Genomic DNA, 20,889 nt, shown 5'->3' with positions numbered 1-20,889 from the left:
TGTTTGATCAAGTTCTTTATATTAAAACATGAGCATGAGCATTATTGACCGCTCAAGGTTGTTGCTCCGCTATTGACAGGTGAACTGTACATAATTACACAAAGAACTAACAGACGATGTTTGGAATTACATAATATTTAATGTGGAAGAACTGATGACCCAAAAATTGGCAATTCCGGCCGTAACCGCATTCAGGTCGTGACGTGATTATCGCTTTAATGGAAGCCGACGAGTTCTCTGTACATGCAGGAGAAATCACTAATTACAAGATGAACCGGTCTGGGCCGAAAATCTCGTTAATATGGTCGATACAATATTTAAAAAACAATGTCTTCCCCCACCCCACCCCTCGGATGTTGTTTTGCCCAAAATAAATATTTTGAGAGGGCAGCAAAATAAAATTTGGATAATTTTGAGGATTTTTAAAATATTCTTTAACGAATTCGAGGAGTTTTTTTATTTTTTTTAATTTAATATTTATTTTGTATTATTGGAACTTTCGGAGACCAGTAGGACATAATTTTAATTCAATATTCGTAACGGCCTAAAGACAATCATAAGAATAATAAATCACTAATAGAGTAGTGAGTAGTTTGGTCAAGTTTAAACAAAGACAAAATCGCACTCATTTATTAGCTTACCGACCGGGTATTGAGCTTTGCTCCGGTTGAATAAAGTGCGATCTTGCATAGTTTACAGTAGCCATCGTGCAAGTAAGTACAGAGTGATGCGCGTCAATCCGATCGTCCAAAGCTCTATCCAACAGCAATGATGCTCAGCATTTTGGGCGTTTTTCTTTTCTTTAATTTGCTTCTCACACAATAATAATGAGCTTTCACCTTACAAGTTAGTACCTGCACGAAAGCTTTTAAACATATCTATCAGTTGAGGATATTAAAACGAATATTGATGTTAAAATCTTATCGTACGACTTGATCAAAATATAATTACAATGCGGCCCACGGGCCACACCTTTGTTTCGCTTTTATCGTTTCGTACGGAGTGAATTCAACGCCAGTATCCGTTTTATTGTCCGCAGCAGATAGATATATTTAAAAGCTTTCGACCAAGTGCTAGTTTGTATGGTCGAAGCTCATTTTTATTGTGTGAAAAGCAAATTAAGGAAAAAAAAGCCCAAAGTACTGAGCACCACTGCTCCACAGTTTGGATATGCCACCGGGCATTTATACTGTGATTTTTTTTTTTGCTCGTCAATGGACAGAAATGGTAATTGATTAATGTTTGGAGGATCGTGTGTTAGTGCTGGCGTCATTTCGATCGTCCAAAACGCAATCCTCAACGGTTTGCATATGCCACCGGGCATGCATGGTGAGGAGTGTTCAATGCTAGGTTTATAGACACTTCAAACGATCGGGTATTGATGTTTTTTGTGCGGCCGAGAAGTAAATCAATTGATAGGCGTTTGATCATGTTCTTGCTCGGATTGCAGGTAGCTAGTTATTTTTGTTGGTTTAAACCATTGTGTAAAAAAAGGCACGGTCGCATCGCTTATCAGAGTGAATCCAGATCCAACGATACCTACCAACTAACTGATAATCCTTCGTATGGTTTTTGTGAAGACGCAGAGATCACCTACTAATATTCCCTCCCTCTTCCTAACTGACTACAAGGACGTGGTCGGCGCCGTTATTGATCATTTGGCTATTTGAGTAACTGAAACTTGCACACTGAGAATGCTTGAACAATCCCAGCCAATCATTCAGTTGATTCTATTTGCAATTCCACTGATTATGGTCAATCACAAAGTAGCAACTGTAGTATTCAGAGCAAGCGGCTAATGATTTTAGTTTGTATAAGTGAATCTAGACTATGAATTGATTCTGCTATTGCGGATTGTACATTAAACATAAGCAATCAAATATACCAATCGTGAAATCACATATTTCACGTGCCCCAATTTACCGTACAATGTGGCAAGTTTTACATTAGACTTGATTCGAATTCTCAATTTTGCATATGCGCTAATACTGATCTCTATCGTGAAAGAATCTGTGCATGATTGAGTATTTGAGAGTATGGAGAGCAACATATTGAATTTTCTGACGAACTTTGCTTCATTTAAGCGTGTGCCAATGAATCGGTAGCTTGTGAGGGGCTGGGAGAGGTTGCGCGGCGGGGTATGGCAATGCTAGCGCATTGCTGCCACCGCAGTATGAGATGGTGTTGGTAGCGCTATCGGGTTGAGTAGCAACGACGAAGATTGCACCGGCAGTTTGTTGTCGAATTTTAAAACGAACAGTCGCACCGCTCTTCAACGGCGGATTCCATTCAGCCGTTTTCGGCTGGAATACGACATGTCGCAGTCGGTAGAAATAGTGTTTGCTTTTATTTTTGTAACTAGCGCATGAAAATGGTGCTTGCCACATCCATTAATGTGCTAGTTACTAAATGGTAAGTATGCTCTCATTTTATGTTGCGGATTTCGGAGCGAGCAGGTCTCCGAAATCATAGAAAAAAAAACCGAAGCGAGCAGGTCTTCGAGTGTTATGTTGTGGATTTCGGAGCGAGCAGGTCTCCGAAACCATAGAAAAACAAAACCGAAGCGAGCAGGTCTTCGAGTGTTTTAAAACATGATCCCGGAGCGAGCAGGTCTCCCGAGGATCGAATAAAAGATACCGGAGCGAGCAGGTCTCCGAGGCATTTTTTTGTTTATTCCGGAGCGAGCAGGTCTCCGAGGCATTTTTTTTTTTGTTTATTCCGGAACGAGCAGGTTTCCGAGGCATTTTTTTGTTTTTTCCGGAGCGAGCAGGTCTCCGAGGCATTTTTTGTTTATTCCGGAACGAGCAGGTTTCCGAGGCATTTTTTTTTTTGTTTATTCCGGAGCGAGCAGGTCTCCGAGGCATTTTTTTCGTTTATTCGGGAACGAGCAGGTATCCGAGGCTTTTTTTTTCCGGAACAAGCGGGTTTCCGAGGTATTTTTTTGTTTATTCCGGAGCGAGCAGGTCTCCGAGGCATTTTATTTTGTGAATGCGAGCCGACCTTCGAGGCATTTTTTTTGTTTATTCCGGAACAAGCGGGTTTCCGAGGTATTTTTTTGTTTATTCCGGAGCGAGCAGGTCTCCGAGGCATTTTATTTTGTGAATGCGAGCCGACCTTCGAGGCATTTTCGTGTTTATTCTGAAGCGAGTAGAACGCCGAAGCATATTGACGTAGGACTACGTCTGTGTGTTCTATACAAGAGTACACTTTGTGAATGTGGAGCACTCCGAGGCATTTTTGTTTATTCCGGAGTGAGCAGAACTCCGAGGCATGTTGACGTAGGACTACGTCTGGGTATTCTATAGAGGACCACACTCTGCGAATACAGAGCACGACTCCGAGAAAAATTTTGTTTATTCCATTTTCTGTTCGTTCCGGAGCGAGTAAGAATCCGAGGCATTTTATTTTGTGAATGCGAGTAGAACTCCGAGGCATGTTGACGTCGAACTACGTCTGTGACCACTTTGCAAATGCGAAGCAGGATTCCAAGACATTTTGTGTTCATTCCGTAGACGTAGGACTACGGCTGTGTATTCTATAGAGGAGTACACTTTGCAAATGTGAAGGACTCCGAGGCATTCTCGTGTTTATTCCGGAGCGAGTAGAACTCCGAGGCATGTTGGAGTAGGGCTTCGTCTGTGTATTCAAAAGAAGAGTACACTTTGAAAATGCAAAGCAGGACTCCAAGGCATTTTGTCTTCATTCCGGAGCGGGTAAACATCAGAGACATTTTGACGTAGGACTGCATCTGGGTATTCTAAAGAGGAGTACACTTTGCGAATGCATGGCAAGATCCCGTGACATTTTTTGTTTCTTTTTCGGAGCGAGTAGAACTTCGAGACATGTTGACGCTGGACTACGTCTGTGTATTATGTGGAGTACACTTTGTGAATGCGAGCCGACCTTCGAGGCATTTTCGTGTTTATTCTGAAGCGAGTAGAACGCCGAAGCATATTGACGTAGGACTACGTCTGGGTATTCTATAGAGGACTACACTCTGCGAATACAGAGCACGACTCCGAGAAAAAAATTGTTTATTCCATTTTCTGTTCATTCCGGAGCGAGTAAAAATCCGAGGCATTTTGACGTAGGAATACGTCTGTGTATTCTATGGAAGAATACACTTTGCGAATGCGAAGAACTCCAAAGCATTTTTGGTTATTCCGGAGCGAGTAGAACTCCAAGGCATTTTGAGGTAGGAAATCGTTTGTGTATTCTATAGAAGAGTATACTTTGCGAATACAGAGCAGGACTCCGATGCAACTCCAAGACATGTTCGTCTGGGTATTCTATAGAAGGACATAGGATTACGTCTGTGGCTTCTATGAAGGAATACATTTTGCAAATGGACTCCGAGGCGTTTTTTTTATTTATTCCAGAGTGAGTAGAACTCCAAAGAATGTTGACGTAGGACTACGTTTGCAAGTTCTATAGAGGATTGCTCTTTGCGAGTACCGAGCAGGACTCCGAGGCATTTTTTTTGTTTATTCCGGAACGAGCAGGTTTCCGAGGCATTTTTTTTATTCCGGAACAAGCGGGTTTCCGAGGTATTTTTTTTGTTTATTCCGGAGCGAGCAGGTCTCCGAGGCATTTTAATTTGTGAATGCGAGCCGACCTTCGAGGCATTTTCGAGTTTATTCTGAAGCGAGTAGAACGCCGAAGCATATTGACGTAGGACTACGTCTGTGTGTTCTACACAAGAGTACACTTTGTGAATGTGAAGCACTCCGAGGCATTTTTGTTTATTCCGGAGCGAGTAGAACTCCGAGGCATGTTGGAGTAGGGCTTCGTCTATGTATTCAAAAGAAGAGTACACTTTGAAAATGCAAAGCAGGACTCCAAGGCATTTTGTCTTCATTCCGGAGCGGGTAAACATCAGAGACATTTTGACGTAGGACTGCATCTGGGTATTCTAAAGAGGAGTACACTTTGCGAATGCATGGCAAGATCCCGTGACATTTTTTGTTTCTTTTTCGGAGCGAATAGAACTTCGAGACATGTTGACGCTGGACTACGTCTGTGTATTATGTGGAGTACACTTTGTGAATGCGAGCCGACCTTCGAGGCATTTTCGTGTTTATTCTGAAGCGAGTAGAACGCCGAAGCATATTGACGTAGGACTACGTCTGGGTATTCTATAGAGGACTACACTCTGCGAATACAGAGCACGACTCCGAGAAAAAAAATTGTTTATTCCATTTTCTGTTCATTCCGGAGCGAGTAAAAATCCGAGGCATTTTGACGTAGGAATACGTCTGTGTATTCTATGGAAGAATACACTTTGCGAATGCGAAGAACTTCAAAGCATTTTTGGTTATTCCGGAGCGAGTAGAACTCCAAGGCATTTTGAGGTAGGACATCGTTTGTGTATTCTATAGAAGAGTATACTTTGCGAATGCAGAGCAGGACTTCGATGCAACTCCAAGACATGTTCGTCTGGGTATTCTATAGAAGGACGTAGGATTACGTGAGCAGAACTCCAAAGAATGTTGACGTAGGACTACGTTTGCAAGTTCTATAGAGGATTGCTCTTTGCGAGTACCGAGCAGGACTCCGAGGCATTTTTTGTGTATTCCGAATTGTGCAAGAGCAAGTAGAATTCCGGAAAAAAAAAATTAAAATGTGACCCACAATCATAATTAGTTTTTAGCAAAAATAAGACGGTACTTAACATATCAAGTTTGTTCTTCTTTGCATTAGATGTTGATGGTATTACAATATTATGAATTGTTTTAATTTATTTTGAAGCAATTTAGGTATGATTTTTCATTATAATGAAATATTTATAAAATTGAAATCATATTCTTACAAAGTTGAAAGAGTAGGGAAGGAGAAAGATGTAGTATTCAGAGCAAGCGGCTAATGATTTTAGTTTGTATAAGTGAATCTAGACTATGAATTGATTCTGCTATTGCGGATTGTACATTAAACATAAGCAATCAAATATACCAATCGTGAAATCACATATTTCACGTGCCCCAATTTACCGTACAATGTGGCAAGTTTTACATTAGACTTGATTCGAATTCTCAATTTTGCATATGCGCTAATACTGATCTCTATCGTGAAAAAATCTGTGCATGATTGAGTATTTGAGAGTATGGAGAGCAACATATTGAATTTTCTGACGAACTTTGCTTCATTTAAGCGTGTGCCAATGAATCGGTAGCTTGTGAGGGGCTGGGAGAGGTTGCGCGGCGGGGTATGGCAATGCTAGCGCATTGCTGCCACCGCAGTATGAGATGGTGTTGGTAGCGCTATCGGGTTGAGTAGCAACGACGAAGATTGCACCGGCAGTTTGTTGTCGAATTTTAAAACGAACAGTCGCACCGCTCTTCAACGGCGGATTCCATTCAGCCGTTTTCGGCTGGAATACGACAGCAACCATAGATAGATATGTGTGGAAAGTCAAAACTAAGCTAAGCTAAGCTCATTTATTAACTTACTGACCGCCGGAGTTTGCAGAAATTGCTCTCAATAGCTAACGAACAATCATAAAAGAGAGGCAAAAACAGCTTCGAATTATTACAAGCCATGAAAACAAATCTATCAAACTTGTATACAAGTGCAAAAAAGCAGAAACGGATAGGCAGCCCCTACCGAGAAGTGATGATAAAACGCTCATTTTGTGTTGGGGACCATATTTTTTGTCACATCTGCGTAAAACAAGTCATTAGATCCAATGCCCCCACGTTTGGAGCTTTTTAAAAGAAATTGATCATGGGGTATAGCCTCCCGAATCAGTCCTTTATCATGCCAGCTTGCGAAAAAAAGCCAAACAAAATATTCCGATGATTGCGCAATTATTATGCGTGCTGAATGAACCACAAACGGGCGCGCATCAAATGCTACCAAATTTACCTTTCCCGTCAAAACCTTTTGTTCACTCAGTCTATGCTCTAGCCCAGTGGTTCTCAACCTTTTAGTTAATCCCTAGTAGCACAGATATTCCACATACCGTACTGCAGCTCATATGTAACCAGATTCAGTCAAAGTGAAGTTGCTGCAACCATTTTTGTATGACTTGTGCTGCTCGGGATTGTAACTTATTCATGTATTGACTCTACTTGCTATACCCCCCATTTTTCGCGCAGATTCTCAAACCCTAGCGGCAACGTATTCCACATAGGTTACTGGAACTCATATGGGACCAGTTGCTGCAACCAGTTTTGGCTGACTTTTGCTGTTCGGGAATTGAGATACGTTTTATGACAACCTTGTGAGCATTTCTGTATCTAACATACAGAAATGCTCACAAAAAAAAGGCGAATGATTTTTTACTTGGTTCCTATCCAATATCCTGATCCAACTCAATTCAATTTTCAAATTTAATCTAGACTTTCGTCGAGAGTTAACGATTTCCGATTTTGACTGAGCATTAGAAATTGTATGATAAGTTTAAATAAAAAATAAATATGTTTAGTTCTAGGTACACAAAAAAAACTCAATATATTTGGAAAATCTTTTGGTCTACGAATTTTTTTGACATCTTTTGTTTTCCGATGGGATTCAGAAATATTAAAATTATTAGGAAATTTCGAAGCAATTTTCATCAACCCTAGAGAAAACCTTTTTTTAATTTCGTTTATTTAAGGCTCACTCGCCGCATCCAGCTTTACAGAGCCGATTTCAATTAGCTCTACTACTAGTACTAAAACCCTTCCCATTTTTACCCTAAATTCTCTTCACTTTCTCTACAATCAATAGGAATCGTTGTTTTAGATGCCGGTCCACTCGCCATCGTTTTGCAGTCGTTCTTTTGCCACGAGTTTATTAATAGTTGGGGTGATGATTGCTTTAGAATTTTATGTATTTTCCGGCGGGCCTGACTGAAAATCTCGTCTTTTTAGGGAATTTTCTGATGACAGGTTTCTTGTCTAATCGTGATTCTGCAGTAAGCAGAGCTATCGGCCGGTCGTCGAATTTTAGTTTTGGTTTGTGCAGAAAGCAAAACAATCAATCGGTCACCGAAATTTTATTCTGCATTGCACTATGGTCCACTATGATACAGGATACGCGGAAAGGTGCATTTTACGCCAAAACTATATTTTTTAGAAAAAAACTGTAGTTCTACAAAATTGTTCGAAATAGAGAGGCCATCATTATGGTGCTACCAAAAAATAGGGTGGCCCATCATATAAAAAAAATTAGAAAATATTTTTTTTATTTCTCGGAATATTGACATGTTATGTTTTACAAAGTTGTAGCGCTACTTATTCCAATTAATTTTGCTATAAAAACTTTTTCTGTAGCTCTTAAGTTGGTTGATTTAGAGCAATTTTACCTAATTAGATTAGGGTGTACCTCAGAAAATAGTATTTTCGATCTACTTTTTTTGTTTAAGGTTTCTCGAAAAAGTCGTCCTCAGATGACTTTTAGAGCTCAAAAAAAATGCAACTTTTAATGGGTAAATATGCTCAATATCTTTTTCCGATCTAAGGTTATAATCGTTTTTCTGTTAAAATTACGTTTTTTTTCATAAGTTGATATCTCCGGTTAGGGCAGACCAAAAAACATATATTTACATGGCATTTGAAAGAGTAATTCTTTATTATGTCGAAAAATTGGGGATATGTTATTTTTTTTTTATCTTAAGTTTTACCAATTTTACTAAAATTATTACATTCAAAGTTAATTGCCTATATGCCGGGTATTAAGCCACCCGGAGTGGAAATTAATTACTATGTCTGGAACTCAATTACGTACAACATGTGATAGATTTAGTTCGGAAAAGGTATTGGAGAGTAACCACCACATCGGTCGGCTTTGATCCCACGACCCCAGTACGCTAGACAGGTGCTTTCCCTACTAAGCTTCGAAGGACCTCCGTCGTCCTCCGCAGCTTAGCGGGTACTGATGAAACCAAATTCCCAGCACCAGGTACCAGCCGAACTCTCGCAATACATTTTCAGAACTAACTTTCTCATATGTATTTTTGTACACATGCCAACCAAGTAGGATGAGTATTTAGTATTGTCCGGCTCCTACACACTTGCTTCAACAGCAACGGCGCTCAATGAAGTAGGGTTGTATGAGGTTGTGCCAGATGGTCGTCAGATCCCGACCCGACCAGGACGACGGAGGTCCTTCGTAGTTTAGTAGGGAAAGCACCTGTCATGCGAACTGGGGTCGTGGGATCAAACCCCACCGAAGGGGCGGATACCCTCCGATACCTTTTCCGAACTAAATCTATCACATGTTGTACATATGCATAATCGAGTTTCAGACATTAAATCATTTTTTTTTTTAATAAATTGATATAGCTCGACAACGGAAGAGATACATACGATATTCTTATAGAAAAACACTCGTTTTGAAAAGCCCCAAAAGTCAACATTCGTGAAAAATAGAAAATGAAATGAGCAGATCATAAATATTGATTTTTGAGGGACACTCTAATACTAGTAAGTAAAATTACTCTAAACAAGTGATCTTAAGAGCTACATGAAAAGTTTATTTAGCAAAGTTGATTGGAAAAAGCTGCACTACAACTTTGTAGAACATTTTATGTCAGTACTCCGCAAAATAAAAAAAAATCACATTGTTATAGAATGGCTCACCCTATTTTTTGGTAACCCTATTATAAGGGCTCAAGTATCCAGAACAACTTTGTAGATTTTTTTTTCTTAAAATTATACTTTAGGCCGAAAATGCATCTGTTCTCGTTAATATTGCAATACGGTGATAATGATAAAACATATAAAAAGTGTCAAAAGAGACATCAACTTACGAAAAAAAATGTAATTTTGACAGAAAAACGATTATAACTTTTGATCGGAAAAAGATATTAAGCATATTTACCCATAAAAAGTAGCATTTTTTTGAGCTCTAAAAGTCATCTAGGGACGACTTTTTCGAGATATCTAGAACAAAAAAAGTAGATCAAAAATACTGTTTTTTTAGGTACACCCTAATCCAATTAGGTAAAATTGCTATAAATCAGCCAACTTAAGAGCTACATAAAAATTTTTTTTTAGAGGGCTGATTAGAATAAGCAGCGCTACAACTTTGTAGAACATAACATGTCAATATTTCGAGAAATAAAATAAAAATTCTAAAAAAATAAAAGTTTTGGCGTAAATGCATCTTTTCGCGTGAATCTGTATCCTGGACCAGTGCAGTGTTCCGAGTTTTTTTTTAATCTTTATTAACGTGAAGTGTTCCGAATTTACTCGCTGCCCTTCGGAAGGAATACCTAAATCAATCAATGAAAGTCATGCTCAGTAGTTTTCTTCATCGTCGCCCGGCATTAGCATTAGCATTGTTACGGTGTAATTCGTAGATTGGACTTTAGTGATACTCATGTTTTACTTTTGCTTTCAGAAATCAAGAAGGGGAGTGGTCCTTGATTCCAGTCTTAAACAGAAAGATAACAAAAGCATGGGGATGACTACTCCACGCCCATGTTCACCGTAACTAGGGAGAGGAAGGAAGTGTTTATGTGGTACTTACTTAACGAGAGACCACCGACCTAGCGACACCCTCATAAGAAATTTTGAAGATCATTTGGAAGGCTCGCTATTTTCCTCTGAAGATCATCTATGCATTTTTTGAATACACCTTCTCTCCTAGCATTTCTAAACTTATTGTGCATTTTCTATAAAATGAGAAAAAAATGTCTACCGAAACTTTCCAACAGAATAATTTCTGGGGTTTCTTATGAAATTTGTTATAAGTGAAAGCACTGAAGAATCTGCATAAGTATCCATAGATTTTCAAAATTTTACTAAAATGTTATCCTGGAGCGATAAAAATATCCTTATATTCATAGATTTTTTAATAAATTCCGTTGCTTGTTCCTCGTGAAATTCTCCCTGAGAGTTTCATCCAAAAGATTCAATTTATGGTAGGCTGATAAAATACGGCCGATTACAGTAGGTTGAACATGTAGTGTGAATGCTGGAAGAGAGAACAGCAAAATTAATGTTTAGCAGAGAACCTGTAGGAGGACGTCGGCTCTGTGCTGTTGGCAAACCGAGATTGCTAATCCCAGTCTTTCTGACTGAGAGGTATATATCATCACAGGTAGGAAGAAGCATAGGAATATACAAAACAAATGAATCGCACTTAGCAAGCACAGTTGATAAATTGCAGCATTGCCAGGAATATGACATGACATTCGGTTTTGCTCCGAACAACATGGAATGTTCGACCATCTAAGGTACAAGTAAGATGACACTGCTGTAGTGTTTTCCTTTAGAGATGACTTCGTTGCTTCGTTGTTCACCTTCTAAGAATGTTATTCTTGAGGATACCTTGTCCATGCGTGTTGCTCCGGGTCACAAGGTAACGGAGATGATCTTTGTTTGGCTCAAGATGCCTTCTGGCATCTGTTTTATATTTTTGCGATTGTTTTGCACGGGCCACTTGATCATCAATTTCATGAAAGCATTCCTTCATGTATCGAGTTGATCTCGTCATCAAGTCATTATCTGGATCCGGGTAACATTCCTGACACTTGTAGTGCTTTAGTACAAGTTTACGGTAGGACGGCAAGTTACCACAGGCCCATAACTGACACAAAACGGTACTATTTCCGTTTGGAACACACTCCATAAATTTACATGAAACCTAGCAGGTCGCAAATGGCACACAATTGGCACACATGCTAACATATGGCGCACAGGCTCACATCCAGCACACAGGCCTGATTCACGAGAGTGCCGCACATGCTTATATATACGAGATGCCATAAAGCCCGCAGTTTGCGGATGGCCCAAAGAACTCCATATGGAACACAAGCCTACAGTTCGCGAGTGGCGCATAAGCCCACAAATGGCACATAGGTGCACAGATGGCTCGAAACCCCAAAGTTCCCAAGTATCACACAGGCTCATGAATGGCACATGTGTCCACAGATGGTATACATGTCAGTAGATGGCACATAGACCTACTGTTTGAGAATGGTGCAAACCTCCAAAACGCCATGAAGATCATAAACTCATGAGTGCTGCGTAGACTTAATAGTGGAATAAAGGCTAATAGTTCGTGAGTGGCAACCAATTGACACCCAAGCCCAAACATGGCAAACCGTTCACGAATCTACTGTTCACGAATCGCGTACAGGCTCATACATTGCACAAAGACCTAAATATTAGGATTGGTACCCATGCCAACAAATGGCGAAGAGGCCCACAAAGGTACAAAGCCTACATTTGCGTGTGATGCCTTTTGACACAGGCCTGCAACGCCGAGTGGAACATAAAGCCACAGGGCCACCGATGGCATGAAGTGCGAATTTTGCGAATTGCAGCACTTAAGTCCATCGATGATATGCCATATATGGCATGAAGCCTACAGTTCACAAGTAGCATACATGCCAACAAACGGCACCTACAAGTGGCACACAACTGGCTAATGAACCGAAAGATAACACACAAGCCTATGGATGGCATGAAGTAGGAAGGCGTTTGAAGGAAGATTCTATTAGTCTAGTAGGAAAAAATCTTTAATTTGTTACCCAAAAAAATCTATCGGATACTAAGTTCTACGTGTTATCCATCCACATCCCTTCAAATTAATTTAAGCTCCTGCTTGTACAAACTTTTCGTTCTATTGTCACTATGCGTATTTTGTTGTTGCCGTACTAGCCGTAGCCGTTCAAAGTGCCGTCACTTTTCCTTCGACTTTCAAAAACATTCTTCCACCTGAGAAACTTCTCAAACAAAAGCGCGGCCTATTAAAGCATTTTCATCATTAATTCTCCCGTACAGTAATTAACATAAAATCAATTGGTTTTCGTTTTCATGATTCAGCTGTATATTACAGTTTGCACTGAATACTTGTCAATGTCGATGCGTTGTGGTGACAAACGAATGTTGTACATGTCAAAATCAAGCTTTTACAACCATAACCATCACTGTCAGCGTGTTCATAGAATCAACGACTACCGAACGTTTGACACGACAGTGCGACAAATATCACAGCCGCTCCTTTGCACCTCCTTGATGAACGCCCAGCTATTCTGGACAACACCTGCTTCTCGGAAATCCTTCGCCATTTAATTAACCTTCCATCGTATTCGGGAAAACCACTCGTCACCATGTGACGCCAGGCTCATTGTTCGTCCTCCCGATATTCTATTCTGAATATTCCTCCCATCATTGGTACTTCGCATTAAATTAGGGACTTATCGTCAACATCATCGACAAAGCAGCACCCACGGGTGTCATTTTACAGCGACCCACGCCAGAGAAAAATATGCAAACTCGCGTACATAAATTATGCTTTGCTGTACTGTGTAAGTATAGATGGGAGCCAATCTCCGTTGTCGGTGCGAGCTTCATTTTGGGGAAATTTTGTTACTTCATTTGCATAATTATTAGGTCGCTGCGAGTACCTACGTACTACATAGATTGCGAGAATTCCTAAGTAGTAACGTGGAAGAGATTTTCTCAACTAAGGGTCGTGAACAGAACGGAAGTTGAACCTAAAAGCGACAGTACAAAAATTACTAATTACCCAGTTCTGGAAATCGTTCTACTTTCTAATTCAATCAATCCAACGCCTGTCCAATATATTCTTGCTCAGCGAGCAAGTAATTACTAAACTGTCACTTCTGCTTAAAGTTTGATATTAATTCTGAAATTGAAATTTGTTTTAACGAACAAATAAAACGTGCAACTCTCAGTACCGCACAGTGTCATCTGGGCGTTGTACTACACTATCGCAAAGTGATTTCTAATATATCACCGGTTGCGTTTTACAGTCCCGATATCGTGTAACGCCTTTCCGCGGTGAGCTTCATAAGCACGACAAATGTTTTGGACAGCGACTTGTAACTCTGGAAAGCTGGTTGTAATTTAAATACCGTCATAAATTGTGTCTCCGCCACGCCCTCTCATGTCGCGAACGGTGCGGTGGAAGCTGCTTTGCATCACTTGAAAAGGGGTAGGTAGCCATAATTTTATGACTTCCACCCTCGCTTTCGCTGTTTAACTTCGTGATGATTCGTACATGTGTGCGTATGATAAAGCTGTAATTAAATTTCACTGTCGTCTGCATAAACCACTTTCAACTTTTACATCCGCGTGCCTGTCCGCATCCTTTTGCGTTCTTCACAAGCCGTGGGGGTTTCGTTTTCAAGAACATTGTTTTATCATTACTCACAATTAGATTTAGGTATGTAAATAATTATATTAGGCAGATGATTCAGCAGATATATCAATGTTCGTCTAACATAAGGAAAGAAGTTCAATGGAAGAGCTACCTTAAGCATGGTTCTATGTTCTGAGTATAACAGACTTACTACGAAGATTAATTAAATTGACAAACATTATAACATGGAGTACAAGTACATGTATTTTATGGAACGAGAATTTAAAAATTAGTAACGAAATTTCGATAAAGAAATTATTTAGAGCTTTTTAATTAAATTACTCCACTTTTCATAGGACCGATTAGTACTATCCCATTGAATTCCACCCATTGATTGTAAATTTACAATTTTAAGCACATCGTTTAATTTGTCAGAATTTGGTTACAGAAGTTTGTCAATTTTTATTTTACCCGTCAAGAATCTCCAATGAATAATACTCGATTGGAAAAGTACCACTTCAGCTGGCATCGGTTCAGATATGCATTATGATAGTTCATTGCTCTTTTCTCTAAATTAACTCAATAGTAAAAGATCATTCCTACCCAACAACTCACTTCAAAAATTTCATTTGGCAAACACAATGGATGCACTACCTACGCCCAGAGAGTCGAGAGCGTTTCCATTCCATTCCAGAGCGAGAACATTCTAGACCAGACCGAGATTTCAACTCGTCATCTCCTGATTGACAATCCTTTGCCTTTGGTGACAAGATTAACTTGAGCCCAAAAAGATTATCATGCCAGGAAGATAACATCATAAGTTTTATTCACAAATATAACTAAGGCCAATGTTGGAAACTAATTTCTAAATAACTTGCATAGGGTAATTGCTTCAATTTCCGCTTCATTATCACACTAAAATCGTTGTTTTTTATTTTGAGAAATCCTCTAAAACTATAATAAACATTCCTATTCATAGTAGGTTCTGATCATAATATTTGATTCCGAATAGTTCAACTGGTTGTGCAACGATGATATGCGATTCGCCAGATTATATTGGCAATGATTATTATTTTCACTGACATATCGCATCTGTATCATATCCCACATTCGAACAGCTTTTCCATTCATTCCTTGTATATACAATCAACCAAAAAATACATCCGCTTTGCCAGAACTTGACTAATAGCTGAAAATTTCTCTTTTTTCTCTTCTTATTCCATTTCAACTACTTTTTTCTCGTTTTATCGAAACTGAACACATCCACACATACAACCTGTCTCGCCTGTCTCGTGCACGTGCAATTCTGTGACCGCGAATGATCCAACCGAACATTCCAACCCCGCGCACAACTTCCTCCCCGTCAAACCACCAACCGAACCGTGAACATGTCGCCATGATTGTTGCATCTGGCAACACTTCAGCGACGGCCGCCGATATTATTGTAGACGCTTCGGTCGGGGTCGCCGTTGCCAGCGCGTACACGGACTCCCGAGCCCGTATCTCGATGGTGCAGTACTTGGAACCCCTGTCCAGACCTACCAAGGCCCCAAGTAGGTTGCATTGAATTGATACTTTGTGCTAAATTTCACTTTTTGTCACCGTTTCGAAGTGTTGAACAAACAAAAAATAAGAATCCATAGTTTCATCAATATCTTCGATTCCACGTAAAATACTAGAAACGCTGGTCACTATCGCTCACTGTCTTTCACACTATGTTTCTGAATTTTGAACCACACTGTTACTGTTGTTGCCAAACCAACGTCAATGTTACTAGATGACTTTGAACCCGCTTAACAGATGATCCTCTTTAAGAACGGAGAGAACAAGTTTTTTAATATGTTATTCACAAAATGAAACATTCACACGTGTCTTTCAAATACCACACTTTTCAACTAGAATCACATAAATGTTAGTTAAACAGTAGAATATTTGAGTTTTGAATTGTAGAACTAAGAATTTTGTAGTAGTGACAGTAGTTAGCAAGCTTGACATGTAACACTTTATTTTTACAGATATTTCATTTTTTACAGAAAGCAAATTATTTCATTATTTACATTTCGACAAGCAAGAACAGTAAACATGTTTAAAATTAGCAATATGCAGTTTCTTGCCAATTACTGCTATAATCAATAAAATCGTCACGCATGCTATGACGCAGCATAGCTGGAAAAGTAAAAATTACAGTTGTGCGTTGCTTCCGTTTTAAGTGGGGTGCCCTTGAAAACGCAGTTGAAATTTGTTTTGGATTCCAGGAGGCTTGTCCTTAATTGGCAGCTCTAAGGAGACAACGCAAAATGCCTCCGCTATCGTGTGGCTATGAAATCCATACACTTAATCTCTTCGTTATATAATTTTTAAATCAAAGCAACACAGATGACTAGACTATCACTGTAAATAGTTCAAAACACATCTTGAGAAGAAATCCGTTTGATTAGTATTCGGATGATCTTACTTTATTTATTGCAAATTGCAATTTAAATACAGGCTCCTTTGGTACAATCATGGTCAACACGCAAACAAATGGCGAATGAAACTCCGCGTTTGCAGGGCGGCGAATTGTTTTTCATTTTTGCTATTTTAATTTCAAAAAAGCCTACTTTCTTTCAATAACCAAAAATTTAACTGACAAGTATATGAACAGGATAAGATAAATTCTAGACCAACATTTGAAAAGGGCGTAACAGCCTAAATTTATTCCTTCTGATTCTTTGTCCACATATATAACAATATATGTAGACGAAGAACCAGAAGGAATAAATTGTGGCTGTTACGCCCTTTTCAAATGGCCTAGAATTATTTATATATCAAATCCCATAAAATTTCTTTAATTCATTGATATCTCATGAGGTGTACGGATTTCGGTCCCGCACGTTATCCTTTGTACGACAGTGCGTAAATGTTTGAGTGGAAACGCGTGGTATATTATAAGTTATTGTCTGCTGCAACGTCCTTCTGAGTTCTTTTTTACAGTTTTGCATCCGCTACTGCGAAATGTATGGCCAACCTTGTTAAGTTCTCCTGGAACGACGGAATTCCTTATTTAAGGTATCATTGTGGATTAAACATGAACAAATTTTACCTCAGACAACTGTAAATAAATAACTGTAGCCTTTGAGCGTTCTGCGCCGAAACACCACAGATTTCTCGGTCATATAATAGTACAGATTCTAGGTTCTGTCTTATTTCCCGGGTCAAACTCAAATTAAGCTTTAAGGTATGAGGGGAGGGTTTTCCGTTAAAAAAGCACGTGGTAGCACTCTCTGAGAGAGAAATTTGCCCAATTCAGCCCGCCAGAATGACGCTGTCAGTGTCGCCAAAATTATTTCATCATTATGCAGTTTACAATTGCTTGAGAATTTGCCGTAAACGGAGAACAAAAGGAATTGGCAACAATGGGAAAGAAATTTATCACTCATGCAGTGGTTCGGCGAGAGAACAGCAGCAGCGCCGACCAATCACGCAATGAGGAAATCAAAATAAACAAACTCCAGCTGGTTTTGAAAAATGAAAACATGAGCCGTGTCTAGAACAACATTAGACAATATCGTGTGAGGATTTCTGTACAAGGTTTCCACACAAGCTTTGAAAAGAATTTGTGTGATAACAGTGGTGCTGGTGTAAGTAAGGAAAAATAAGACAAATTAGACAAATAAGACTAATAAGACAAATAAAACAAATATGACAAATAAGACAAATAAGAACTTCCGAAGGAATTCCTGGAGAAACTTCCGGAGGAATTCCTGGAGGAACTTCCGGAGGAATTCCTGGAAGAACTTCCGGAGGAATTCCTGGAAGAACTTCCGGAGGAATTCCTGGAGGAACTTTCGGAGGAATTCCTGGAGGAACTTCCGGAGGAATTCCTGGAGGAACTTCCGGAGGAATTCCTGGAGGAACTTCCGGAGGAATTCCTGGAGGAACTTCCGGAGGAATTCCTGGAGGAACTTCCGGAGGAATTCCTGGAGGAACTTCCGGAGGAATTCCTGGAGGAACTTCCGGAGGAATTCCTGGAGGAACGTCCGGAGGAATTCTTGAAGGACTTCAGGAGGAATTCCTGGAAGAACTTCTGGAGGAACTTCTGGAGGAATTCCCGGAGGAGCTTCTGAAGGAATTCTTGGAGGAACTTCCAGAGGAATTCCCGTAGGAACTTTTGAAGAAACTTCTGGACGAATACCTGGAGGATCTTCCGGAGGAATTCCGGGAGGAACTTCCGGAGGAATTGCTGGAGGAACTTCCGGAAGAATTCCTAAAGGAACTTCCGTAGGAATTCGTGGAGGAACTTCCGGAGGAATTCCCGGAGGAACGTTTGGAGGAATTCCTGGGGGAACGAAGAAATTCCTGGAGGAACTTCCGAAGAAATTCCTGAAGGAACTTCCAGAGGAATTCCTGAAGGAACTTCCAGAGAAATTTCTGGAGTGGAATTCCAGGAGGAACTTCCGAAGGAATTCCTGGAGCAATTTCCGGAGGAATTCTTGAAGGAACTTCAGGAGGAATTCTTGGAGGAACTTCTGGAGGAATTCTCGGAGGAACTTCCGAAGGAATTCTCGGAGGAACTTCCGGAGGAATTCCCGGAGGAACTTCTGAAGGCACTTCTGGAGGAATACCTGGAGGGACTTCCGTAGGAATTTGTCTTGTCTGTCTTATTTGTCCTATTTGTTATATTTGCTTTATTTGTCTTATTTATTTTTTTTTTTATTTGCCTTATTTATTTTCAATTGTTTATCTCATCTCATTCCTATATGAGATTTCAATTTATATATTTGGTATCCTCGTGTTCACAAATAGGAATACGCTTTTTTTTCTAGTGTCACGCTAGATACAAAGTTGACGGACTTTCTATCGCTCTCATCGCTCCTTTCCTGCCGTGCGCCACAAGAAAATATGCTGTTGGCTGCTCTCCCGAAATGGTAGCTTTTGTATGGAATTTAAAAAAAACTTGGTGATGATGATGATGATGATGGTCCCGCCACATACCCCTACAAAGGTTTGAGCTGGACGAGTTATCTTTAAGATAATTAAATAAGATCAATGTAATCGGTTTTGCAAACAAACGATCCGATTGTATATACAGATATAAAATCCAAAATAAAATTCCATACTGTACAGCAAAAATAAATTGGTAAAATGAACTAAAGAACTACACCTAGAATTTTTGTAATCAACAGTAGTGATACATGGAGCTCATCAAAAGCTAAACTTGTGAAACCTCTCGCACAGATTTCAAAAGCTCCGCCAAACATCGCGTTCTTTTCACAAACCAATATCGCAATCTAAAACTCACATGTATCTGAACATGGATCATTAGGTTCGACAACCAAACATCAAAACTTGTGTAACCGCTCCGTCGATAACAAAAGTTTCGGAACAACCGCGAGTACAAAATAATCTACCAGAAGGCTTACTACTAATTCAAGAGCATGATTCAACAGTTCGAAATATGCAAGTTTTTAAATAAATTCAAAATCATTCATATCTGTAATCCGCGCACGATGCTCAAACTTTTGTAGACTACACAAAGAAAGGTTAAAAATAAACTACGTCAATAAATTAAAATCCATCATCATCATCGAGGCGAACGTTATAGCTTATTAATGCCTCAATAAATAATAAAATAAAAATTGGTCCATAAAAATCATCCGTTGTTATAAACTTCGTCAAGATACATGTGTTAACGGGTAAAAAATTGCCGGGTAGCTGTTCAAAGGCAGCTTTGACGTGTGAAATACATTGTCTCTTAAACTGCGTTAGCGTGACTGCACGTTTGATGTGTGAAGGCATCGAATTGAAAACATTTATACCTTTAAAAAACAAAGAGTTTTGTGAAGCGCCATACAGAAAATAGGGTGTTCTCACATTATCCGCGTGTCTAGTATTCTAACTATGAATATCACTTCCTCTTTCAATTCGATCACACAAATATCGAGGCAGTAAACCGTTTATTACTTTAAAAATGAACACCATAGCCATTGTAAGGCGTCCAACAGGAAAGTTGAGGAAGTGAATCTATCACATTTTAAAATCAAACGCATTATTTTATTTTGTAAGCGCTGCAATCTCGATATTTGTGTTTCGTTAGCCAAGAAAAGGATGGAAGGGCAAAAATCCAGATGAGGAGAGATGATTGATTTATACAAGAGTATTTTGCTACCAATAGTCAAATCGTGTTTTAATCGACAGAGCATTCCATACTTCTTGGCTATTTTCTTGATAACATTGTCAATATGTATGTCAAATTTTAGCTTGTCATCAATAATCACGCCAAGATATTTAATATCGCGGACGCGATCAATTGTCTCATCATCAATTTTAACAGAGACATCCTCATTTACTCGGGTTCGCGAAATTACCATGTATTTTGTTTTACTAATATTCAATTTCAATTGCTTGTATTTCAACCATCTACTTAGAGAGTGTAAATCCTCGTTCAAGCTGTTTTATTTCGTCAGGCTCATCAACTAACTCAATGGACTGGTTAATCAGTGGGACACTGTTGACGAAATATTGATTGAATTTATCTGCAATAACTTGTTCTGACTGTTCTAATGTGCCATCGAAGGTTATGGATCGCGGTTTGCTACTATTAGGTTTTAACAAGGATTTCAAAATTTTCCATAACTCTTTGCTGTTATTTTGATGCTGATCAATTTTCCTCTGAATATATTCGCATCTCGTTTTTTTTCAACATATGCGAATATTTATTACGCGCGACCTGATACCTTTTCCAATGAATAGCATTATTACTTCTACAAAATTTTCTGTACAATTTACAATCGTAAAAGATCCAGATTGTACCAGCTGTTCGAGTTTTTCAGAGATACATATTTATGTTCTATTAGATTATTGGTACAGGTT

The 20,889-nt window shown here is 39.3% G+C and overlaps 1 protein-coding gene across 1 annotated transcript in view; it reads left to right on the top strand.

Moving 5' to 3' along the window:
• Positions 1 to 20,889, top strand: part of LOC134224624 (uncharacterized) — a 619,481-nt gene that overhangs the window by 500,123 nt on the left and 98,469 nt on the right. The window contains exon 5 of the mRNA XM_062704057.1: positions 15,462 to 15,590. Coding sequence (XP_062560041.1) covers positions 15,462 to 15,590 — 129 coding nt within the window. The remainder of the gene's footprint in view (positions 1 to 15,461; positions 15,591 to 20,889) is intronic.

The sequence above is a fragment of the Armigeres subalbatus genome, chromosome 1 (assembly GCF_024139115.2).
Source record: "Armigeres subalbatus isolate Guangzhou_Male chromosome 1, GZ_Asu_2, whole genome shotgun sequence".
NCBI classification, from domain to species: domain Eukaryota; kingdom Metazoa; phylum Arthropoda; class Insecta; order Diptera; family Culicidae; genus Armigeres; species Armigeres subalbatus.
Note: the sequence above shows the minus strand (reverse complement) of the source record. Positions and strands in the feature narration are given on the sequence as shown.